This window comes from Heptranchias perlo, unplaced genomic scaffold (assembly GCF_035084215.1).
Source record: "Heptranchias perlo isolate sHepPer1 unplaced genomic scaffold, sHepPer1.hap1 HAP1_SCAFFOLD_56, whole genome shotgun sequence".
NCBI lineage: Eukaryota > Metazoa > Chordata > Chondrichthyes > Hexanchiformes > Hexanchidae > Heptranchias > Heptranchias perlo.
This window is the reverse complement of record NW_027139581.1, coordinates 4123012-4148712: the sequence shown is the minus strand read 5'-3', so window position 1 is coordinate 4148712 and position 25701 is coordinate 4123012. Positions and strand designations below refer to the sequence as shown.

Below are 25701 nucleotides of genomic sequence, written 5' to 3'. Positions count from 1 at the left end.
TGATGAAATGCCGCACGGTCGGCTTATCATCAAGACTGCGGCCCATGGAATGAAGGGGGCTGTAGCAACATGGATACAGAATTGACTAAGTGACAGGAAGCAGAGAGTAGTGGTAAACGGTTGTTTTTCGGACTGGAGGAAGGTGTACAGTGGTGTTCCCGAGAGTCAGTGCTGGGACCACTGCTTTTCTTGATATTTATTTAATGACTTGGACTTGGCTGTGCAGGGCACAATTTCAAAATTTGCAGATGACATAAAACTGGGAAAGGTCGTAAACAGTGAAGAGGATAGTGATAGACGTCAAAATGAAACAGAGAGGCTGGTGGCTTGGGCGGGCACGTGGCAGATGAAATTTGAAGCAGAATCATACGAATTGATACATTTTGGTAGGAAGAATGACGAGACGCAATGTAAACTGGAGGGCACAACGCTAAAAGGGATAAAGGAACAGAGAGATCTGGGGGTTTATGTGCACAAATCGTTAAAGGTGGCAGGGCAGGTTGAGAAACCGTTTAAAGAAGCAACGCGATCCGAGGCTTGACAAATGGAGGCACAAGTACAAAAGAAAGGAAGTCATGATGAACCTTTATAAAACACTGGTTTGACCACAAATGGAATATTGTGTCCAGTTCTGGGCACCGCACTTTAGGAAAGATGTGAACGTCTTCGAGAGGATGCAGAAGAGATTTACTGGAACGATTCCAATGATGACGGACTTCAGTTACGTGGGTAGACTGGATAAGCTGGGTTTGTGATTCTTGGAACAGAGACGGTTGCGAGGAGATTTGATCGAGGTGATCAAAATCATGAAGGGTCCAGACAGAGTAGATAGAGAGAAACTGTTCCCATTGGTGGAAGGGTCAAGAACTAGAGGACATAGCTTTAAGGTGATTGGCAAAAGAACCAAAGGTGACGTGAGGAACAGCTTTTTAACACAGCGAGTGGTTGTGATCTGGAATGCACTGCCCGAGGGGGTGACGGAGGCAGATTCAATCATGGCCTTCAAAAGGGAATTGGATAAGTACTTGGAAGGAAAAAAATGCAGGGCTACAAGAAAAGGAACGAGCTGGATTGATCTTGCACAGACGAGGCACAGATTCGATGGGCCGAATGGCCCCATTTCGTGCTGTAACCTTTCTCTGACGGTGTGATGGAAATGGGAGAAGAGTGAAAATGAGTCAAAATACAACCGTAATAACAACTATTAGGAGTGGGGTTTGAACCCACGCTGGTAAAACCCATTGAATCTGACGTTTAAACTCTTAACCACTCGGTCATCCTGCGTTTTGAATTTGTGTGTAATGTGCCGGAGTGTCATTTCTTTCATCTCTTCGTCAGTCAAGGTCCAGAATGAAATGATGTCGGGAGTGGAGAAAGAGACTTTGAAAAGAGTTGAAGAATTGACACACGCACCCACACGGACAGATTGAAATACAGAGATGAAAGCTTTGAGAAAGAAAGCTCTGAACCGCAGTCGGCAGGATTCAAACCTGCGCGGGGAGACCCGAGTGGATTTTCAGTCGATCGCCGAAACCACTCGGTCACAACGACTTGATTTCAGTTAAATGCTGTTCACTTAAAATTGCAACGATCCTTCCGTGCGGTAACATTTCTATCATGCAAATGAAGAAGAGTGACAATGAGCAGGATCAAAATGTAACCGAAGTAACAGCTGCGAGGAGTGGGGTTCGGAAACACGCGGGGATAAATCCACTGGATCTTAAATCCAAAGCCTGAACCACTCGGTCATCCTGGTCCTTCCAGCACGACCGCTCGTCTTCAGCTTTTTACATCCCTGGAGAAGCTTTTAGAGTCCGTTATGTTTCTTGCCAGTTTACTCTCATTTTCTATTTTCCCTCTTTATCAATTTCTTGGTCCTCCTTTGTTGAATTCTAAAATGCTCCCAATCCTCAGGCTTACTGCTTTTTCTGGCAACTTTATTGCCTCTTCCTTTGATTTAATACTATCTTTAATTTGTCTTGTTAGCCACGGTTGGACCACTTTTCCTGTTGGGTTTTTGTGCCTTAAGAATATATATTTGTTGCAGTCTATCACTGTCCTCCTCACTGTTTACTGCACTTCCAAGTTTTGTGTCATCTGCAATTTTTAACATTTTGCCCTGTACACCCAAGTCCATGTCATTCATATATATCAAAAAAACAGTGGTCCCAATACCGACCTAAAGGGAACACCACTGTGCACCTCACTCCGTCCGAAAAACTTTCACTTGCAATTGATCTCCAATATTTGATGTGGAAAATACACTGAAAGTCGAACTCGGACCATCCCACTTTGCACAATTCAATTTCACTGATATTCCAGCGATTTTAAAACCTGCTCTCTGCCTCACTCTTCACCTCGATTTCAGAACACTAATAATGTGCAAGTTATGAATACACAGAATCGAGCTGTGAGCAGACCCGGGCTAATTCAGCCGCTCGAAACAGAGAGGGAGAGAGAGAGAGAGAGAGAGACAAACAGAAAGAAATTTATTTCCAATATTTCATGTGGAAAATACATTGAAAGACTAACTCGGATCATCCCAGTTTGGACAATTTAATTTCACTGATATTCCAGCGATTTTAAACTCTATTCAGGTCTCTCTCTCCAACCCACCTCCGCCCCCCCGCTCCGCCCCCCCGCTCCGCCCCGCTCCCTTGTCTCCATCTGTGTCTACCTTTCCATCTGTCCATCTCTCTCTCTCTATCTGTCTCTCTCTCTCTCTTTCTCTCTCTTTCCATCTCTCTCTCTCTTTGACTCTTTCCACAATAGCCCGTTAAATAAACTGTGATGAAATTATTCGTTAAGGCGGAATTGTTGAAATCCATTGTTCCTCAATCAGTCGATTGTCGCAATCAGTTGCATGAACCTGTTGACATGACTTCACCCGCTGAAGAACATTATCATCCGCGTTTGATTTATGAGGTGCGGTGGCCAAGTGGAAAGGCGTCGGTCTCGTAAACCGAAGAGCGCGGGTTCGATCCCCGTCCGTACCTGCTTCAGGCTATAAATTTTAACGAAATGACCGAATTGATGACAGTTTGTTGAACTTTCCACGGGCCACTGTTGAAAGAAGACTCACCGTTCAAATTTCCATCTCTCTGTTCGTTAAGATCCAGAATAAAGTGATGTGGGGTGCGAGGAAAAGAGAGACACTCAGAAAGAGAGAGAGACACTGGGACAGAAAGAGACTCTCTCGGTCTGTCTGAGTCTGTGTCAGTCTCTCTCCCTCCATCTGTCCAATACCCGCAGATTTGAGAATCACAGGGTCAAAGAAGGAAACAGATTGGAACACATTGAGCCTGTGTCCTGTTTCAAAACCGACTCCCAGGAAAACGGCTCCGGTTGAATCGTTCAATGGTCAAAGTTTTTCTGGCGACTTTGACCTCCTCCCTGAGATGGCGAGACACGGGGACGTGGGGCGATTAAAAGGCTTCGGAAAAATCATTTCCAATTGGATATTCTCCATCGTGGTGAGATATCCCCCCTCAGCCAGGGATTCAGCTCCCCGACGGGGAGGAAGCATTTTTAAGACGCCAATTACAAATTTTACTTCTTTGCCTCGCGTCTTCTTCAAAAACGACAGAGAAAAATAGAACAGAAAAAGAATGAAACAGGTGATTGTCACTTTCAGAATATTATTGAGCGGAGACTGTTTGGGGACTGAATTCTTGGGGCCCGTCTGTTGCAGAGCACAAATGTGTTCCGATCTGTTTCCTTCTTTGACCCTGTGATTCTCAGATCTGCGGGTATTAGAGAGCGGGAGGGGAGAGACAAAGAGACAGAGAGAGAGCGACAGAGAGACAGAGACAGAGAGAGACACACACAAAGACTGATTGTGAGACACACATTGAAACATAGAGGGAGAGAGAGAAAAACAGAGAGAGACAGAGAGAGACGGAGACAGAGAGAGACACACACACAAAGCCTGATCGTGAGACACACATTGAAACATAGAGGGAGAGAGAGAAAAACAGAGAGAGAGAGACAGAGAGAGACGGAGACAGAGAGAGACACACACACAAAGCCTGATCGTGAGACACACATTGAAACATGGAGGGAGAGAGAGAGAGAGAGATTTAACGATTATGCCTCTTTGTGTAATGTGCCTGAGTGTATGTGTACATATAAAAGCCGGTGTGTGTAATGTGCCTGTGTGTATGTTTAGTGCTGATGTTCCTTTGAGAGTGAGGTGCGAGCTTGAGGAAGCTTCCCACTCTCCCCTTGTGCGCAAAGCTTTCCAATAAACTTGAACTTTCGTCTGGTTTTGCTCCAAAAATTCGAGTCTAAAATGTTTATATATGTATGTATGCCTGCGTGTGTAATGTGCTTGTGTGTCTGTGTGTATATATATATATATATATATATATGCCTGCGTGTTTAATGTGTCTAAATGTGTGTGTGTGTATGTGTGTGTGTGTGTGTCTCACTTTTTCTAAGCTTTTCTGAGTGGTTCTCTCTTTCTCTGTCTTTCTCTCTCTGTCACTCCCTCCCGCTCTCCCCACATCACGTTATTCTGGACCTTGACGAACAGAGAGATGGAAATGTGAAAGGTCAGTCTTCTTTCAACAGTGGCAAGTGGAAAGTAGGGTTCAATTTCCCCACCGGGAGGTTACATTTTTATTGCCTTTAAAAGCTTCACTTTCATTCCTCTTGCAATATATCTCCAAGTGGAGGTTTACCAGAAATATCCCACATACAACAATGAAATGGATGGTCAGTCAATCTGCGTTTTGGTTTTGTTAGTTGAGGGAGGAAGGATAATTTCCTTAATAATGGATTCTAGCATTTTCATTTTAGACACACACATACACAGCCATGTACACACGCAGACACTGATACACAGACAGATACTAACACACACACACACACACACACAGGTACACTCACTGACAGACAGACACACGTGTAGATTGAACCGCAGAGATGAAAGGTCATCAAATAAATGGTTAGAATAGATTCACTGAAATTTGAAGCATGTTTAACGCCATCTGTGGTGAGTGTCCTTTACTGACCCACACCAGTTCTTCGTTAGTGTACTGGTGAGTATCACCACTTATCACGCAAGTGACCGGGGGTTCAATTCTCCAACGGGGAGGTTGCACTTTCGCTGCCTTCAAAAGCTTCACATTCATTTCTCTTGCAATTTATCTCTAATATTTGATGCGGAAAATACACTGAAAGGCTATCGCGGACCACGAGGCACCGGACAGAACAAAGGCAAACCAAGCCCAGTCGACAATGCAAAGTCCTCCTCACAAACATCTTGGGATTGTAACAAAATTGGGAGAGCTGTCCCAAGAATAGCCTGACATAGCCATACTCACAGAATCATACCTTTCGGCCAACGTCCCAGACTCTTCCATCACCATCCCTGGGGATGTCCATTCCCACCGGCAGGACAGACCCACCAGAGGTGGCGGTACAGTGATATGCAGTCAGGAGGGAGCCCTCAACATTGACTCCGGACCCCATGAAATCTCATGGCATCAGGTCAAACATGGGCAAGGAAACCTCCTGCTGATTACCACCTACCGCCCTCCCTCAGCTGATGAATCAGTCCTCCTCCATGTTGAGCACCACTTAGAGGAGGCAGTGACGGGAGCAGGGGCACTCTGGGTGGGGAACTTCCATGTCCATCACCAAGAGTGGCTCGGGAGCACCACTAAATTTAGCGAATTGTAATGAACTAAATGGTTGAAATAGAGTCACTGAAAATTGAAGCGCATCTAACGCCATCCGTGGTGATTGTCCTTGACCGACTCACGGCAGTTCCTCGTTCGTATAGTCTGTCTCGCGGGAGACCGGGGAGGCCCAACTTTAACTGCCTTTAAAAGACAGAGAGACAATCTGAAAAACGTTGAAGAAGTGAGACACATTACACACACACATATAGAGCGACCTACACACCCAGACACTGATACACAAACAGGTACACACACTGACAGACAGGCGCACCCTTCACCTCGATGTCAGAACCACAATAATTTGCAAGTTGTGAATACGCAGAATCGAGCTGTGAGCAGACCCGGGCTAATTCAGCAGCTCTAAACAGACAGAGAGAGAGAGAGAGATACAGAAAGAAAGAGAAACAGAGAGCGAGACACAAGAAGAGAGATGGAGAGTGAGAGAAGCCTTGATAAGGACGCAGAGGAGGATTGGCAGAAAGATCCCACATGCAACAATGAAATGGATGGCCAGTTAATCTGTTTTTTGTTGGTGTTCGTTGAGGGAGGAAGGATTACCGTTCAGGCTTCCAAATTTGCGCACAGCAAGGTCCCATTAATAGTAATGAGAAAGTACCAGGTACATAATGGAGATGTAAAAAGAGTGTCACTGAACAGTATGAAAGTGTAAATTAAGGAAAGATATAGCGAGAGGCTGAGATATCAGAAAAGAAAATCCGGTGGTTAGACCGGGACACGAAAGGTTTGAGTGAAAAGAAAACCCGGTGGTTAGACCGTGACCCGAAGGATATAGTGAGAACAGAGCACGATAGTAAAGATGACAAGTGAACAACCTAGATGGGGACCTGCAGGTTCCCTTATCGAGAAGTATATGACAGACAGACACTCATTAATTAAACAGATACAAAAGGATGGCTGGGATATTTCTCAGACCTTAGAACAACAGAGAAAGTGGATAGATGGGGAAAAGAAGGATAAGACAAAAAAGGCAGGAGTATTACTAGTCCACCAACTACCTGGACTAATAGGGCAAGTAGGAACCTCCACTAGAAAGTGGAGCGAAGATAAGGATAAAATTAGGGAATTAGAAACTAGGATAAGGGAATTAGAAAAAAAGAATCAATTAAAATGTTTAAAAGACAGAGACCCGGAAAAGAAAGGGTGTACTGTCTCTTTAAAAAGCCTGTCCTGATTGTGAGTGTTTTTTTCGGTGTTGTGGGCCACGCCCCTTCTTACTGCGTCTTACGTGTTTATGTATTTGTTTTGTCTTGTGTTTAATTCTGATATTGCTGAATTAAAATTGGAGTTATTGAGGTTAAGTGACCGATTAAATTCTGATTCTTATAAAATGTGAGCATGTCAAATTCCAGACATGGGATCTTCTAAAAATTGGCATTTTGAATTTTTATCTTGTGATTGGCTGTGGTTAAAAAAAAAGAGGTTAAAAAAAAATAACGGGACAGATACAAAAAAAAAGTTATCTGGTATCACCGTGATAGGAAAAGTCGGAAACCTGGAACAGCTCAGAGAGTTGGTTATAATCAAACCCACTAAAACTGTGTGAAAAAAAAATGAATTGGAAAGCTATAGTTGTGTATGACGAGCAAATTATAAAACTTACGAAGACTAACTATAAACTAAAATGTACGATGGAAGATGTTGTTTCCCAGTATGAATTTAAAAAAAAAAAAATTTATGTGAAAATTACGTTGACGTATGCTTAGAAAAGTTTAACCTTCCCAAGGACACCGATATCTGTTTCCAATTCACCAAGACAAAATGACGTTTTAATTGTAAAGAAAGATAAAGTGCAGATTTAAAGAATTACAAGTTACAATTGCAGGATGATCTCTAGTTATAAATTAAACTGATCTTCGAAGCATTTTGTGCTATTGTGATTGATTAAACACTATGATTAAAATAAATCTCAAAAGAATAGTGTGAAAGACTAACTATAAACTAAAATGTACGATGGAAGATGTTGTTTACCAGTATGAATTTTTTTAAAAAAGAATTTACGTGCAAATTACGTTGACGTATGCTTAGAAAAGTTTAACCTTCCCAAGGACACCGATATCTGTTTCCAATTCACCAAGACAAAATGAGGTTTTAATTGTAAAGAAAGATAAAGTGCAGATTTAAAGAATTACTCGGAAAGTTACAATCTCTAGTTATAAATTAAACTGATCTTCGAAGCATTTTGTGCTATTGTGATTGATTAAACACTATGATTAAAATAAATCTCAAAAATAGTGTAAAAAGATAAAGTGAAAGCAATCCACAAATGTGAGAAGTGAAAAAAAAAATCAGTCAAAACTGTGTGAAGAGAAATTTTTATTGTGGAAACTTAATCTCAGAGGGAGTAGTATCAAATTACTCCTACCACAAGAGCAAGTTAATGTTAACCCCTTCCATCCCAAGAAGCCAGACTATTATGCCAAGAGCAGTTCAAACAGATAGAAATGACCCAGTCAGTTGAGAACTGTCTGAGGCTAACCATTACACAGATGAACATGAGGTAACAAATTGGTATTAAAGTTGACCCAATTACTCGGAAATGCCAAAGGCACCCAGACAATGCTACAGTGAAAAAAATTGATAAGAAAGAAATGTAAAACAAATCGTATCAAAAGAAAGCATATGTTAGACAATTGGAAGTCCATTACTTGAGCTATGTACTGACACAGGGTACTAAACGCCTATCAGTTTTACCCCGCCACAGTATGATAACGAAGTTCGACATGTTCGGGGGCTATTCACGAATAATAGATACAATATAAATCTGACCAACGAGGGGAGACCTTCCCTGACAAATTATATAACTCGCGTTGAGAATGCTAAGAAAATTCAACAATTATATTAACACCTCCTAACTCAAGTCTTGAAACAAAGCGAGACATGGAATGGAGGTGGATAATCGTAAAAGAGATAGATTTGGACATCTTGAAAACACAGAGATTAGGACTTGGAGTTAGAAATTCCAGTCCGCAGTCCCACGGACATCTGTATGTGGGAGAGACAGTGTTTATTTCAGACAGGCTGCGTGCTCCAGAGAGAGAGAGAGAAAGAGAAAAAGACTAGGCAATTCCTCTCTCCTGTTTTGTTTTCTGATTTGGTTTCGGGTAAAGGGATTATTCCTTTGGACAAAATAAATAATAAAAGATGATTTGACAAATTAACCCCTTGGGCTCTCAAGAAGAGCCGCAATGGATTTTCTGTGTTTCTTTTAAAACAGGTGACCCTGATTACCAAGAGTAATTACAAAGTTATGATGCAACCTTTGCTGGACAAATTTGGTGCATGAAACGATCCAGTGATGTTAAAGATTTAAGACTTTAGCTGCAGACATCAGCAGATACCAAATGTCACAGCGTGGTGATATCAACCTGATCCTCTTCCTTTGAAAACATTTTGATTTGTTTTGTTTTAACCTATTTATTGTCTTCTGAGACAGAGTGCTCGAGGTGGGAAGATATGGGAGTTACATCCAAAATTAATTATGAGCACTTCATCTCTACTATAAAAACCACAAAGCCTGGACATAATTTGTTTCTAAATTGGAATTGATAAGAAAAATTTATATGAGTTGCTATTCAAGCACTCGAGGGAGAAAAATTCACTGGTAATTTAAGGGGATAATCAAATTATATTTTAAAATAAAAGAAGTCCAGTCTAAATGGTTCCTATTGATTGCTGTGTATCAAGAATTCTTTTCGAAAAAAAAAAATTTACATTGACAAATCTTGTCAGTCCAACAATACTGCTCTCAAGTTGGGATAATTGTGAAATGATAGAAGGGACTCGGGCACAATATAGTGGGATATTTAGGAAAATAAAAGCGGTTCAAGAAGAAATTACGTAAAATAAATAAATTTTGGGATATTGGAGCTGACTGCCGGAGAAACGTTACCGTCCGTTTAAAAAGCCGGTTGACTGTCACTGTCCCTTTAAAAAGCCTGATGAATGTTTTCCCACCTGTTAGCACAAACCACATTGTGTTCTTTTTATTTTTATTTATTAATTACACTGTGTTATTCCCCCATTACTCCCTGCTCTCTGTCCTGAATTGATCCATTTTACTAACTAATGTTGAAATCTTTGCTCCGCCCCACAGGGTTCCATCTGTTTGAACCACAACAGAAAGGTCCAGTTTTCTCCTGGAGTTTGAGATCAATCAGGTTTAAAAATGTTGCAGAGTTTCAGCCAATGAGGGAGATCCGGGCTCAGCCCCGCCCACTCGGTGCCGCAAGTCCCGCCCCTCACTCACTCCCATTGGTTGGAGGACCCGCCGCCAGCTCGGTCCTCCAGCCCCGCCCCCGCTCTTCCTATTGGCCCGGAGCTCCCGTCGATCACCCGGGCAGTGTGAGCTGAGCATGCGCGGGGGGCGGGCGGCGACTGAGGGAGAGGCGGAGGGGAAAGAGCTGGAGAGAGCGGGTTAATAAAGGGCGGGGATCGCAGGGCCCAGAAACACCGAGTGTCGGGCCCAGGACCCGAGAGAAAACAGGCGGCATCATCCCCCCTCCACTACCCGCCCTCCATTATCCCCCTTTCCTCCCGTTAGTGACCCGTCGGTTGAAGCGGAAACGCAGCAAGCGGCCCGTGGGCCCCGCGCATGCGCCAAACTGCAGGACTGTCAGGGAGCGTCTGTAAACGATGAGAAACGGTGACGGTAAAGGAGCGTCTGCAAATGAAGGAGAAAAAGTGATTGGGTCAGGGAGTGTCTGTAAATAAAGGAGAAACGGTGATGATCTGGGAGTGTCTGCAATTGAAGGTGAAATCATGATGCATCAGGCAGCGTCTGTAAATGAAAGAAAAATAACAATGTGTCAAGGAGCATTTGTATCGAAGGAGCAATCATGATGGGTCAGGGAGCGTCTTTAAATGATGGAGAAATCATGTTGGAGCAGGCAGCTTCCGGAAATGAAGGAGAAATCATGCGTCAGGGATCGTCTATAAACGAAGAGAAATGGAGACGAGTCAGGGGGTGTGAGAGAATCATACTTACCTATTTAACACACAGGCTAAAAATCAACATCACAAAAATATAAAGACAAATCATCAGCAATATTATATCAGCGCTTTTCATCAGTTCACTTCAAGGCAGTTTGCAAAGCTCTGTTGCCAGTCTGATTAACCCTTTCCTTAAAGAGAGACAACTCCTGCTACTTCCCCCTCGACCATGTCCCCATCACTGAAGATCATCAATTCTCAGAACGTTACTGACCTCATCTCTTCAGGAGGAGAAACCAGTCATTATAGAACTGAACCCAGCCAGAGTCAGCACCTTCAGGGGAGGAGAGAGAGGGGAACCAGTGAGTGTAGAACTGCACCCAGTCAGAGTCAGCACCTTCAGGGGAAGAGAGAGAGGGGAACCTGTGAGTGTAGAACTGAACCCAGTCAGAGTTAGCACCTTCAGGGGAGGAGAGAGAGGGGAACCAATGAGTGTAGAACTGAACCCAGTCAGAGTCAGCACCTTCAGGGGAGGAGAGAGAGGGGAACCTGTGAGTGTAGAACTGAACCCAGTCAGAGTTAGCACCTTCAGGGGAGGAGAGAGAGGGGAACCTGTGAGTGTAGAACTGAACCCAGTCAGAGTTAGCACCTTCAGGGGAGGAGAGAGAGGGGAACCAATGAGTACAGAACTGAACCCAGTCAGAGTCAGCACCTTCAGGGGAGGAGAGAGAGGGGAACCTGTGAGTGTCGAACTGAACTCAGCCGGAGTCGTGGGAGTGAGAAAACTGGATATGGAGTATGGAATTTAGAAATGGTGCGATGGGTTTGGATTTCAGCAGAGGGAGGAGGGAGAGTGTGTGGGACGGGGATTTACAGCTTTGGGGGAACAAGAGATGAAAGAATGTTCCATTGAAACTGGAATTGTCTGTTCTGAATTTCTATCCTGTATTTACAGTGATGACTTTTGTAAACTCCTTTTACAGGGCACTAGAAGGGGAGGATTAACAGACCAGAAACTCAAATCAAACATCACGTCAAGATCTGATAGAGACACTCGATTCATCAGGACCTGAATATCATCGGCCTTTGAGTATGGAAGGAAAAAGCACCATTCACAGAGGGGAGAGGCCGTGGAAATGTGGGGACTGTGGGAAGGGATTCAATTGCCCGTCCCAGCTCGAAACTCATCGACGCAGTCACACTGGGGAGAGGCCGTTCATCTGCTCCGTGTGTGGGAAGGGATTCACTAAATCATCCCACCTCATTGAACACAAATTTGTCCACATTGATAAGAGACTGATTAAATGTTCTGAGTGTGAGAAGAGCTTTAAAAACACAAAGGATCTGTTGACACACCAGCGAGTTCACACTGGGGAGAGACCGTTCACCTGCTCCGTGTGTGAGAAGCAATTCACTCAGTCTTGCAACCTACTGACACACCAGCGAGTTCACACTGCAGAGAGGCCGTACCTCTGCTCTGTGTGTGGGAAGGGATTCACTCAGGCTTCCAACCTGTTGAGACACCAGCGAGTTCATACTGGGGAGAGGCCGTTCACCTGCTCCGTGTGTGGAAGCAAATTCAGTTTTTCAGCCAGCCTCAGTAAACACCAACTTGTTCACACCAATAAGAGACCCTTTAAATGTTCTGACTGTGAGAAGAGCTTTAAAAGCACTAAGCATCTGCTGAAACACCAACGTACTCACACTGGGGAGAGGCCGTTCACCTGCTCCGCATGTGGGAAGGGATTCACTCAGTCATCCCACTTGCTGAGACACCAGCGACTTCACACTGGGGAGAGGCCGTTCACCTGTTCCGTGTGTGGGAAGGGATTCACTCAGTCATCCCATCTCCTGTCACACCAGCGAGTCCACAAGTGACTGCAGTGGTTGGATTCTGCTGCTATTGCCGCTGTTAATCACATCCAGGACTGAACCATGTTCATTTTCGCAGTTGGGGATTGTTTCTGCTGATGTTAATTACATGTAGCCGTGGTATCCAGGGAAGGGATCGGTAACACGCTGCAATTTAATATTTTGATACATGTGAAATAAATCAGCTTTGCTTCAAACACACAGTTTGTCAAGTCCTTGAGTTCTCCAAGGTAAGAGGAGACTATTTGACGTCCTGTTACCCACTGTTCCATTTTTGGGTCGTTTCTCCTTTCTAACTCTGGATTATTTCAGTTCTCATACCTTCGGTTACTCTCATGGACAAGTCCCAGCTCCCCATACCTCCCAGATTCCTTCTCCTAACCTCAGTATCCAGGGAAGGTATCGGTAACAGGCCCGGGATCAATAAACACTGAACCCAGTCTGTTAATTACTCCACTGTAGGGGTGAGGGCTGTAACAGGTGAGTGTGATCCCCTCCCCAACCAATGTGTGACGCTTCTGCAGTCAAATATCCTGCTGCCACTCACTGTCCCGACTCAAGGGTGAAGAGTTGCCACTTAACTGGTCTTGGAGCTTGACCACAGCCTGTGGATCTGTGACCCCAGTGGAAGTCGGCACCTTCAGTCGTGGTGAGAAACCCCCTGTGAGCAGAGTGAGAATAAAATAAATGAGGCACTGGGACCCTGAAGCCCCGCCCACTCTTTGTTCCTGGTCACTGGGACCCTGAAGCCCCGCCCACTCTTTGTTCCTGGTCACTGGGATCCTAAAGCCCCGCCCACTCTTTGTTCCCTGTCACTGGGACCCTGAAGCCCCGCCCACTCTTTGTTCACAGTCACTGGGACCCTGAAGCCCCGCCCACTCTTTGTTCCTGATCGCTGGGACATTGAAGCCCCGCCCACTCTTTGTTCCTGATCGCTGGGACATTGAAGCCCCGCCCACTCTTTGTTCCTGGTCACTGGGACCCTGAAGCCCCGCCCACTCTTTGTTCCTTGTCGCTGGGACCCTGAAGCCCCGCCCACTCTTTGTTCACGGTCACTGGGACCCTGAAGCCCCGCCCACTCTTTGTTCCCGGTCACTGGGATCCTAAAGCCCCGCCCACTCTTTGTCCCCACTCACGGGGAGCCTGGAGCCCCGCCCACTGTTTGTTCCTGTACCAGGAAGGCTGCGCCTGCGCAATTCTGCTGACAAACGTCCTGACCTTCCTCTACAAAAATGGCGGTGGGAGACCCGCGCCTGTTATCGGAGAATGAGGCTCACGGCTTCAATCCTGGTGAACACGCCCGCTCCGATGGAATCTGAGGCCGCGCTCTATCTTTATAAACCCTGCGGCGTGGGCTTGCCCGGTTTATTAATCTCCTGCCCCCCGGGCTCTTTTACCTCCACCAGACCCGCGGCTCCGGACAGAAGTCACTCTCGCGCCTGCGCGTTGGACTCCTTTAATAGGGAATAGGGCGTATTCGCATTCGCGCTGCACTCTGGGTAACGCGGACCGCCATTGGAACCATTTTATTGGCGATTGGCGGGGTCCGGGGGGACGGTGGGGGAAACGGGGGGATCAGCGAAAATAAATGGAACTTGTTCGGAACATTGGAGCCCGGGGCTCGGCCGCCACATGGAGCGGTCTCCGCCCCGCGCCAGGCTCGCTGGGCCGCCATTAACCGGCAGCAACAGGAGACTGTCGCCATTCTTAAAGGGACAGTGAGCGCACTGTCTCTGCCGTTGGCAGTTAAAGTGCTGTCTTCGACTCCAGGTTGTGTTTTTGTGGTAGTTAAACGCACAGTGCTTCTCCTCAACCGTGGGGCTGAGGCGGATCTTTAAAGGGACAGTGGTTCCCTTCTTTTACATAGAATTACTTCGAGATTACAGCAGAGAAACAGGCCATTCGACCCAACTGGTCTAAGCCGGTGATAATGCTCCACACGACCCTCCTCCCTGCATCATTTAACCCCTTTCTGTGCGTGTTTATTGTTAAAGGTACAGTGCCACTTCTTACCTGTTGGAGTGGTGCAAATATTTAAAGGGACAGTGACTCCACTTTCTGTATATATTTATAGTTAAAGTTACAGTGCACCTCCTTACCTGTGGCAGTTGGCGGGGTTTCAGGGTCTCTGTTCCCAACCTGGTTCCAGTCACCAGGAGACAAAATCATTGACTCATTTAATGTGTTCTCACGCTGCACACAGGGGTTTCTCACCGTTCTCTCAGCTCCTTCCCTCAAGCTGCTGACACGCGCTGGGGTGAGTCTGATTCCCAGAGATTTCTGAAGTAACAACCCCAGGGTCGACTTCCATTTTAAAGTCCCGAGGGTTAGAATCCCCATCTACACTCCCAGGGTTAGAATCCCCATCGACACTCCCAGGGTTAGAATCCCCATCTACACTCCCAGGGTTAGAATCCCCATCGACACTCCCAGGGTGAGAATCCCCATCGACACTCCCAGGGTGAGAATCCCCATCGACACTCCCAGGGTTAGAATCCCCATCTGCACTCCCAGGGTTAGAATCCCCATCTGCACTCCCAGGGTTAGAATCCCCATCTACACTCCCAGGGTTAGAATCCCCATCTACACTCCCAGGGTTAGAATCCCCATCTACACTCCCAGGGTTAGAATCCCCATCTACACTCCCAGGGTTAGAATCCCCATCTACACTCCCAGGGTTAGAATCCCCATCTACACTCCCAGGGTTCGAATCCGCATCTGCACTCCCAGGGTTAGAATCCCCATCTACACTCCCAGTGTTAGAATCCCCATCGACACTCCCAGTGTTAGAATCCCCATCGACACTCCCAGGGTTAGAATCCCCATCTGCACTCCCAGGGTTAGAATCCCCATCTACACTCCCAGGGTTAGAATCCCCATCGACACTCCCAGGGTTAGAATCCCCATCTACACTCCCAGGGTTAGAATCCCCATCGACACTCCCAGTGTTTGAATCCCCATCTACACTCCCAGGGTTAGAATCCCCATCTTCACTCCCAGGGTTAGAATCCCCATCTACACTCCCAGGGTTAGAATCCCAGTGTACAATCCCAGTGTTAGAATCCCAATGTACAGTCCCAGGGTTCGAATCCCACAGGAACGTAGGAACAGGAGTAGGCCATTCAGCCCCTTGTGCCTGCTCCGCCATTTGATAAGATCATGGCTGATCTGTGATCTAACTCCATATCCCTTAATACCTTTGGTTGCCAAAAAGCTATCTATCTCAGATTTAAATTTAGAAATTGAGCTAGTATCAATTGCCGTTTGTGGAAGAGAGTTCCAAACTTCTACCACCCTTTGTGTGTAGAAATGTTTTCTAATCTCACTCCTGAAAGGTCTGGCTCTAATTTTTAGACTGTGCCCCCTCCTCCCAGAATCCCCAACCAGCGGAAATAGTTTCTCTCTATCCACCCTATCTGTTCCCCTTAATATCTTATAAACTTCGATCAGATCACCCCTTAACCTTGGAAACTCGAGAGAATACAACCCCAATTTATGTAATCTCTCCTCGTAACTTAACCCTTGCATTCCAGGTATCATTCCAGTAAACCTACGCTGCACTCCCTCCAAGGCCAATATGTCCTTCCGAAGGAGCGGTGCCCAGAAGTGCTCACAGTGCTCCAGGTGTGGTCTAACCAGGGTGTTGTACAGCTGCAGCATAACTTCTGCCCCCTTGTACTCTAGTCCTTTAGATATAAAGGCCAGCATTCCATTAGCCTTCTTGATTATTTTCTGCACCTGTTCATGACACTTCAATGATCTATGTACCTGAACCCCTAAGTCCCTTTGGAGATCCACTGTTTTTAACTTTTTACCATTTGGAAAGTACCCTGTTCTATCCTTTCTTGATCCAAAGTGGATGACCTCACATTTGTCTACATTGAATTCCATTTGCCACGATCCCCATGTACAGTCCCAGGGTTAGAATCCCCGTGTACAGTCCCAGGGTTAGAATCCCCATGTACAGTCCCAGGGTTAGAATCCCCGTGTACAGTCCCAAGGTTAGAATCTCTTTATACAGTGCAGAGGGTGCAGTCGGAAAATGTCTGCCTGCGTGTGTAAATTGTCTTCAGTCGGTTGTATCTGTGTGTAGCATGCTTGTAATTTCCTTCTGTGTCTCGAATGTGTGTTGTTTGTGTGTAGTTTGTGTGTCTAATATGTGTCTGTGTAGTGTGTCGTATTTGTGTGTGTAGTTTGTGTCTGTGTTTGTTTGTTTACAGTTTGTGTCTGTGTGTAATCTGCCTGTGTTGTTTGTATGTGTGTAATTTCTGACCGTTTGTAGCATGTGTGTTGTTTGTATGTGTGAGTTAGGTATTTTTCATTCGTTCATGGGATGTGGGTGTCGCTGGAGGGCCAGCATTTATTGCCCATCCCTAACTGCCCTTGAGAAGGTGGTGGTGAGCCGCCTTCTTGAACCATGCAGTCCATGTGGTGAAGGTTCTCCTACAGTGCAGCTAGGAAGGGAGTTCTAGGATTTTGACGCAGCGACGATGAAGGAACAGCGATATATTTCCAAGTCGGAATGGTGTGTGACTTGGAGGGGAACGTGCAGGTGGTGTTGTTCCCATGTGCCTGCTGCTCTTGTCCTTCCAGGTGGTAGAGGTCATGGGTTTGGGAGGTGCTGTCGAAGAAGCCTTGGCGAGTTGCTGCAGTGCATCCTGTGGATGGTACACACTGCAGCCACAATGTGCCAGTGGTGAAGGGAGTGAATGTTTAGGGTGGTGGATGAGATGCCAATCAAGCGGGCTGCTTTGTCCTGGATGGTGTCGAGCTTCTTGAGTGTTGTTGGAGCTGCACTCGTCCAGGCAAGTGGAGAGTATTCCATCACACTCCTGACTTGTGAACTGGGAACTGAGGTTAAGGGATATGTCAGTAGAGATGCAGTGGCAGACATTTAATGGGATATTTCATAACACTCAGCAAAGATACATTCCAGTGAGAAAGAAAGACTCTCGGGGAAGGACGTACCATCCGTGTCCAACTAAGGAAGTTAAAGATAGTATCAAATTGAATGAAAAAGCATACAATTCCGCAAAGATTAGTGACAGGTCAGAAGATTGGTCAAAATATTAAAAAACAGCAAAGAATGACTAAAAGAATAATGAGGGAGAGATTTGAGTACGAGAGAAAGCTAGCTGGAAATATAATAACAGATAGTAAGAGTTTCCACAGGTATTTAAAAAGAAGAGTAAGTAAAATGAGTGTTGGTCCTCCAGAGAGTGAGTCTGGGGAATTAATAATGGAGAATAAGGAAATGGTGGATGAATTGAACAGATATTTCGCGTCCGTCTTCACTGTAGAGGATACAAATAACATGCCAGAAATAATTGTGGATCAAGAGGTGAAAGGGAGGGAGGAACTTAAAACATTTACAATCACCAGGGAAAGGGTTTTGAAAAAAATATTAGATCTAAAAGCTGACAAGTTCCTCGGTCCTGACGGACTTTATCCGAGGGTATTAAAAGAAATGGCTGCAGAGATAGTTGGTGCATTGGTATTAATTTTCCAAAATTCCCTAGGTTCTGGAAGGGTCCCATCAGATTGGAAAATAGCGAATATAACTCCTCTATTCAAGAAAGGAAGGAGACAGAAAGCCGGAAACTACAGGCCAGTTAGCTTAACATCTGTCATGGGGAAAATGCGAGAATCTATTATTAAGGAGGTTCTAGCAGGGCACTTAGAAAATCTCAATGCAATCAGGCAGAGTCAACACGGCTTTATGAAAGGGAAATCGTGTTTGACTAATTTATTAGAGTTCTTTGAGAAAGTAACAAGCAACGTGGAAAAAGGGGACCCTGTGGATGTGGTGTGCTTGGAGATCCAGAAGGCTTTTGACAAGGTGCCACACCAAAGGTGACTACACAAAATAAGAACTCATGGTGAAGGGGGTAACATATTTGCATGGATAAAGGATTGGTTAGCAAACAGGAAACAGAGAGTCGGCATAAATGGGTCATTTTCAGGTTGGCAAGATGTAACAAGTGGAGTGCCACAGGGATCAGTGCTTGGGCCTCAACTATTTACAATCTATATCAATGATTTGGATGAAGGGACCAAATGTATTGTTGCTAAATTTGAGAATGAGACAAAGGTAGTTCGGAAAGTAAGTTGTGAAGAGGACATAAGGAGTTTATAAAGGGATATCGATAGGTTAAGTGAGTGAGCAAAAATTTGGCAGATGGAGTATAATGTGGGAAAATGTGAACTTGTCCACTTTGGCAAGAGGAATAGAAAAGCAGTATATTATTTAAATGGAGAGAGATTGCAGAACTCTGAAGTACAGAGGGATCTGGGTATCGTAGTACATGAATCACAGAAAGTTAGTATGCAGGTACAAGAAGTGATTAGGAAGGCAAATGGAATGTTGTCATTTACTACAAGGGGAATGGAATATAAAAGTGGAAATGTTTTACTACAGTTGTTCAGGGCATTCTTGAGACCACATCTAGAATAATGTGCGCAGTTTTGGTCTCCTTATTTAAGAAAGGACATAATTGCTTTGGAGGCGGTTCAGAGAAGGTTCACTCGACTGATTCCTGGGATGAGGGGGTTATCTTATGAGGAAAGGTTGGACAAGTTGGGCCTGTACACATTGGAGTTTAGAAGGATGAGAGGTGATCTTATTGAAACACATAAGATCCTGAGGGGACGAGAAGGGATAGATGTTGAGAGGATGTTTCCCCTTGCGGGAGAGACTAGAACTAGGGGCCACAGTTTAAAAATAAGGGGTCTCCCATTTAAGATGGAGATGAGGAGAATTTTTTTCCCTGAAGGTTGTGAGTCTGTGGAACTCCCTTCCCCAGAGAGCGGGGGAGGCAGGGTCATTGAATATTTTTAAGGCTGAGTTAGATAGATTCCTGATTATCAAGGGAGTCAAATGTTATAGTAGGTAGACGGGAAAGTAGGGTTGATGTCACAATCAGATCAGCCATGATCTTATCAAATGACAGATCAGGCTCGAGGGGCCGAATGGCCTACTCCTGCTTTTAATTCGTATGTGCATACGAGTGAGGAATATGCCGCGCCATGAGGTTACAGATTGTGTTGGATTCCAATTCTGCTGCTGCTGATGGCCCACAGCGCCTCACAGATGCCCAGTTTTGAGCTGCAAGATCTGTTCTGAATCTATCCCATTTAGCACGATGGCAGTGCCACACAACACGTTGGATGGTGTCCTCAGTGTGAAGACGGGACTTGGTCTCCACAAGGACTGTGCGGTGGTCACTCCTACCAATACAGTCATGGACAGATGCTTGCCTTGTTTGCCCTCCCCAATTGCATTACCTCACACTTCTCTGGATTGAATTCCATTTGCCACTTTTCTGCCCACCTGACCAGTGCATTGCTATCTTCCTGCAGTCTACAGCTTTCCTCCTCACTCCCAACCACACGGCCAATTTATGTATCATCTGCAAACTTCTTGATCAAGTCCTCCACATTCAAGTGTAAATCATTAATATATACCACAAAAAGCAAGGGACCCAGTACTGAGCCTTGAGGAACCCCACTGGAAACAGCCTTCCAGTTGCAAAAACATCCGTCAACCATCACCCTTTGTTTCTTGCCACTGAGCCAATTTTGGATCCGACTAGCCACTTTCCCTTTGATCCCAAGGGATTTTACTTTTTTGACCAGTCTGCCACGTGGGACCTTGTCAAAAGACGTGTTAAAATCCATGTATACTGCATCAAACGCGTTGCCCTCATCGACCCTCCTTGTTACCTCCTCATAAGAGTCAATCAAGTTAGTCAGACACGACATTCCCTGAACAAATCCATGCTGACTGTCCTTGATTAATCCGTGCCTTTCTAAATGACGATTAATTCTGTCCCTCAGAATTGTTTCCAATCATTTGCCCACCACCGAGGTTAGGCTGACTGGCCTGTAATTACTCAGTCTATCCCTTTCTCCCTTTTTAAACAATGCTACACTGTATTTAAAAGAAAGCTGATTTATTTGAGACTGATAGCGAACATTAAACTCCAGCCCAGTTATAGGGGTTATTATCAGAAACAAACCCTGTAGAAATGCATAAAAGATACCTGACCATATTAACTCTCTCTAATACACCTAACCCACGAATGTAGAAATGCATGATGGATATTTGACCATATTAACTGACCAGCTAATTCAATTTAAAGCTCACAGAATAGTTTCTCATGAAAATCACACAGAAGCACAATTGTGTTATTACTTTGAGCTCTCTCTCATGCTGATAACTGTCTGACTAACAGAACTGAATGACCATATAGCCTTGAGACTCGGTACAGACTTACTGATAATAAAGACAGTTTCTGAGGGAAAAGCACTTTCCCAGGCCTGTGTCCAAAATCACCAGACGGCCATGGGAACCAGAGGGTGGGTTTCCTATTTCGATTGACAAACTACCTGAACCAATAAAGAATGTACGTGTACGCCCATATTCCATGACAGGTGGCCGTTGTTAATGAACTGTATAAACGTGAGCTGTTTCTTGAACTCAGCGAAGACGTATCATGAACCAGTGTTTGAGGGACACTTCCTCTTGTACAAGTTTCTTAATAAACTCTTGCTTGTCTGAATGAAGCGATTGGGAGTTAATGCATTGTATATAATAGGTAACATTAAGTTTAAGTTTTCGACAACCCCAACTATCAGAATGAACATAGTTCAGTCCTGGATGTGATTAACAACAGAATCCAACTCCTGTGGTAACATGTGAACTCGCTGGTGTGACTGCAGGTTGGATGACTGAGTGAATCCCTTCCCACACACGGAGCAGGTAAACGGCCTCTCCCCAGTGTGAACTCGCTGGTGAATCAGCAGGTTGGTTGGCTGAGTGAATCCCTTCCCACAAACGGAGCAGGTGAACGGCCTCTCCCCAGTATGAACTCGCTGGTGAATCAGCAGGTTGGTTGACTGAGTGAATCCCTTCCCACACACGGAGCAGGTAAACGGCCTCTCCCCAGTGTGAGTACATTGGTGTCTCAGCAGAGCATTCCTGCTTTTAAACCTCTTCTCACAGTCAGAACATTTAAAAGGTCTCTTATCAGTGTGAACAAGTTGGTGTTCAATGAGACTGGATGAACAAGTGAATCCCTTCCCACACACGGAGCAGGTGAACGGTCTCTCCCCAGTGTGAACTCGCTGGTGTTTCATCCGGTCGCCTGAATGATTGAATCCCTTTCCACACTCTGCGCAGATGAACGGCCTCTCCCCGGTGTGAACTCGCTGGTGTCTCAGCAGGGCGGATGACTGAGTGAATCCCTTCCCACATGCGGAGCAGGTAAACGGCCTCTCCCCAGTGCGAGTACATTGGTGTCTCAGTAGAGCATTCCTGCTTTTAAACCTCTTCTCACAGTCAGAACATTTAAAAGGTCTCTTATCAGTGTGAACAAGTTGGTGTTCAATGAGACTGGATGAACAAGTGAATCCCTTCGCACACACGGAGCAGGTGAACGGTCTCTCCCCAGTGTGAACTCGCTGGTGTTTCAGCCGGTCGGCTGAATGAGCGAATCCCTTCCCACACACGGAGCAGGTGAACGGCCTCTCCCCGGTGTGAACTCGCTGGTGTCTCAGCAGGGCGGATGACTGAGCGAATCCCTTCCCACACACGGAGCAGGTAAACGGCCTCTCCCCAGTGTGAACTCGCTGGTGAATGAGCAGGGCGGCTGACTGAGCGAATCCCTTCCCACACTCTGCGCAGGTGAACGGCCTCTCCCCGGTGTGAACTCGCTGGTGAATCAGCAGGGTGGATGACTGAGTGAATCCCTTCCCACACACGGAGCAGGTAATCGGCCTCTCCCCAGTGTGAGTACGTTCATGTCTCAGTAGAGCATTCCTGCTTTTAAACCTCTTCTCACAGTCAGAACATTTAAAAGGTCTCCTATCACTGTGAACAAGTTGGTGTGAAATGAGGCTGGATGAACAAGTGAATCCTTTCCCACACACGGAGCAGGTGAACGGCCTCTCCTTGGTGTGAACTCGCTGGTGTTTCAACAGGGTGGATGACTGAGTGAATCCCTTCCCATATGCGGAGCAGGTAAACGGCCTCTCCCCAGTGTGACTGCGTCGATGAGTTTCCAGCTGGGATGGGTAATTGAATCCCTTCCCACAGTCCCCACATTTCCACGGTTTCTCCGTGGTCCGGGTGTCCTTGTGTCTCTCCAGGTTGGACGATCAGTTGAAGCCTCGTCCACACAGAACACGTGGACGGTTTCTCCCCGCTGTGAATGGTGCGATATATTTTCAGGCTGTGTAACTGGTTAAAGCTCTTTCCACACTCAGTGCACTGGAACACTCTCACTCGGGTCTGAGAGTCTCGGTGATTTTCCACTCACACTGATGTTTGAAATCTTTTCCCACAGACAGAACAGACAAACATTTCTCCTTCCACATTCAAAGGCCGATGATATTCAGGTCCTGATGAATCGAGTGACTCGGTCAGATTGACATGAGGTTTGGTTTGAGTTTCCCGTCTGTGAATCCTCCCCTTCCAATCCCCTGGAAAAGGAGTTTACAAAAGTCCTCACTGTAAATACAGGATAGAAATTCAGAACAGACAATTCTCGTTTCTACAGAATATTCTTCCCGCTCATTCCCGCAGACTGCAAATCCCAATCCCACACAGTCTCCCTCCTCCCTGTGCTGAAATCCAAACCCATCGCACCATCCCCAACATATTTCCTTCCATCTGAGTTAACTCTCCCTCCCGCTGAAGGTGCTGACTCTGGCTGGGTTCTGATCTGCACCCACTGGTTCCTCTCTCTCTCATCCCCTGAAGGTGCTGACTCTGACTGGGTTCAGTTCCACACCCAGTGGTTCCTCTCTCTCTCCTCCCCTGAAGGTGCTGACTCTGACTGGGTTCCGTTCCACACTCACTGGTTCCCCTCTCTCTCCTCCCCTGAAGGTGCTGACTCTGACTGGGTTCAGTTCTGCACTCACTGGTTCCCCTCACTCTCCTCCCCTGAAGGTGCTGACTCTGACTGGGTTCAGTTCTGCACTCACTGGTTCCCCTCTCTCTCCACCCCTGAAGGTGCTGACTCTGACTGGGTTCAGTTCTGCACTCACTGGTTCCCCTCTCTCTCCTCCCCTGAAGTTACTGACTCTGTCTGTGTGCACGTGCTCTCTCCCCCTCTTCCCAACACTCTGTCCCTCCCTATATACTGCCCATCTGCAACATCTCCCAATTTTGGTGATGGGCTCTCCTTGACCCATCTCCAATTCTCCCTCTTATACAAACGCTCACGAACACATCCCAATTTTTCTTTGAATGAGACGCTCTGTGACCCGTAAACATTTCTACTTCCTTGACAGACGTTCCCTGATCCATCATCATTCAGGTCTGGTTTTGAGCAGGTGCGGGGGGGCGGTGGGGGGGGGGGGGGGGGAGGAGGAAAGAGATAATGTTCACTGTTTTATATTGGGGTCTGGGGATAATGTTCACTGTTTTATATTGGGGTCTGGGGGGGATAATGTTCACTGTTTTATATTGGGGTCTGGGGGGGATAATGTTCACTGTTTTATATTGGGGTCTGGGGAGGATCATGTTCACTGTTTTATATTGGGGTCTGGGGGGGATAATGTTCAGTGTTTTATATTGGGGTCTGGGGAGGATAATGTTCACTGTTTTATATTGGGGTCTGGGGGGATAATGTTCACTGTTTTATATTGGGGTCTGGGGGATAATGTTCACTGTTTTATATTGGGGTCTGGGGGGGATAATGTTCACTGTTTTATATTGGGGTCTGGGGGATAATGTTCACTGTTTTATATTGGGGTCTGGGGAGGATCATGTTCACTGTTTTATATTGGGGTCTGGGGGATAATGTTCAGTGTTTTATATTGGGGTCTGGGGAGGATAATGTTCACTGTTTTATATTGGGGTCTGGGGGGATAATGTTCACTGTTTTATATTGGGGTCTGGGGGGATAATGTTCACTGTTTTATATTGGGGTCTGGGGGATAATGTTCACTGTTTTATATTGGGGTCTGGGGGATAATGTTCACTGTTTTATATTGGGGTCTGGGGGGGATAATGTTCACTGTTTTATATTGGGGTTTGGGGGATAATGTTCACTGTTTTATATTGGGGTCTGGGAGGGATAATGTTCACTGTTTTCTATTGGGGTCTGGGGGGGATAATGTTCACTGTTTTCTATTGGGGTCTGGGGGGGATAATGTTCACTGTTTTATATTGGGGTCTGGGGGGGATAATGTTCACTGTTTTATATTGGGGTCTGGGGGAGATGATGTTCACTGTTTTATATTGGGGTCTGGGGGGGATAATGTTCACTGTTTTATATTGTGGTCTGGGGGGATAATGTTCACTGTTTTATATTGGGGTCTGGGGGGGATAATGTTCACTGTTTTATATTGGGGTCTGGGGATAATGTTCACTGTTTTATATCAGGGTCTGGGGGGGATAATGTTCACTGTTTTATATTGAGGTCTGGGGGGGGGATAATGTTCACTGTTTAATATTGGGATCTGGGGGGGATAATGTTCACTGTTTTATATTGTGGTCTGGGGGGGATAATGTTCACTGCTTTATATTGGGGTCTGGGGGGATAATGTTCACTGTTTTATATTGGGGTCTGGGGGGGATAATGTTCACTGTTTTATATTGGGGTCTGGGGGGGATAATGTTCACTGTTTTATATTGTGGTCTGGGGGGATAATGTTCACTGTTTTCTGTTGGGGTCTGGGGGGATAATGTTCACTGTTTTATATTGGGGTCTGGGGAGATAATGTTCACTGTTTTATATTGGGGTCTGTGGATAATGTTCACTGTTTTATATTGGGGTCTGGGAGGGATAATGTTCACTGTTTTATATTGGGGTCTGGGGGAGATAATGTTCACTGTTTTATATTGGGGTCTGGGGGGGATAATGTTCACTGTTTTATATTGTGGTCTGGGGGGATAATGTTCACTGTTTTATATTGGGGTCTGGGGGGGATAATGTTCACTGTTTTATATTGGGGTCTGGGGATAATGTTCACTGTTTTATATTGGGGTCTGGGGGCGATAATGTTCACTGTTTTATATTGGGGTCTGGGGGGGATAATGTTCACTGTTTTATATCGGGGTCTGGGGGGGATAATGTTCACTGTTTTATATTGAGGTCTGGGCGGGGGATAATGTTCACTGTTTTATATTGGGGTCTGGGGGGGATAATGTTCACTGTTTTTTATTGGGGTCTGGGGGGGATAA

General features: G+C 45.7%; 2 protein-coding genes and 1 non-coding gene across 4 annotated transcripts in view; 2 read left to right on the top strand and 1 right to left on the bottom strand.

Annotated features, from left to right (window-relative positions):
- The window catches only part of LOC137315764 (zinc finger protein 271-like), a gene marked incomplete at its 5' end in the record, with an annotated part of 44738 nt that extends 22071 nt beyond the window's left edge, over nucleotides 1-22667 (bottom strand). The window contains one exon of the mRNA XM_067980255.1: nucleotides 21162-22667. Within this exon, the coding sequence (XP_067836356.1) occupies nucleotides 21162-22667 (1506 nt within the window). The remainder of the gene's footprint in view (nucleotides 1-21161) is intronic.
- trnat-cgu (transfer RNA threonine (anticodon CGU)) lies at nucleotides 2925-2996 on the top strand. Its single transcript has one exon. It is a non-coding gene; the product is annotated as a tRNA-Thr (tRNA).
- On the top strand, nucleotides 10077-12708 carry LOC137315702 (zinc finger protein 551-like). 2 transcript variants are annotated; one of them, XM_067980216.1, is made up of 2 exons: nucleotides 10077-10356; nucleotides 11621-12708. In XM_067980216.1, the coding sequence occupies exon 2, from the start codon at nucleotides 11730-11732 to the stop codon at nucleotides 12513-12515; it is 786 nt and encodes a 261-aa protein (XP_067836317.1). In that variant the 5' UTR covers nucleotides 10077-10356; nucleotides 11621-11729; the 3' UTR covers nucleotides 12516-12708. The 2 variants fall into 2 exon arrangements, with proteins under 2 accessions (XP_067836317.1, XP_067836316.1); XM_067980215.1 differs by having other exon boundaries at nucleotides 10077-10999.
- Nucleotides 22668-25701: the final 3034 nt, after the last annotated feature.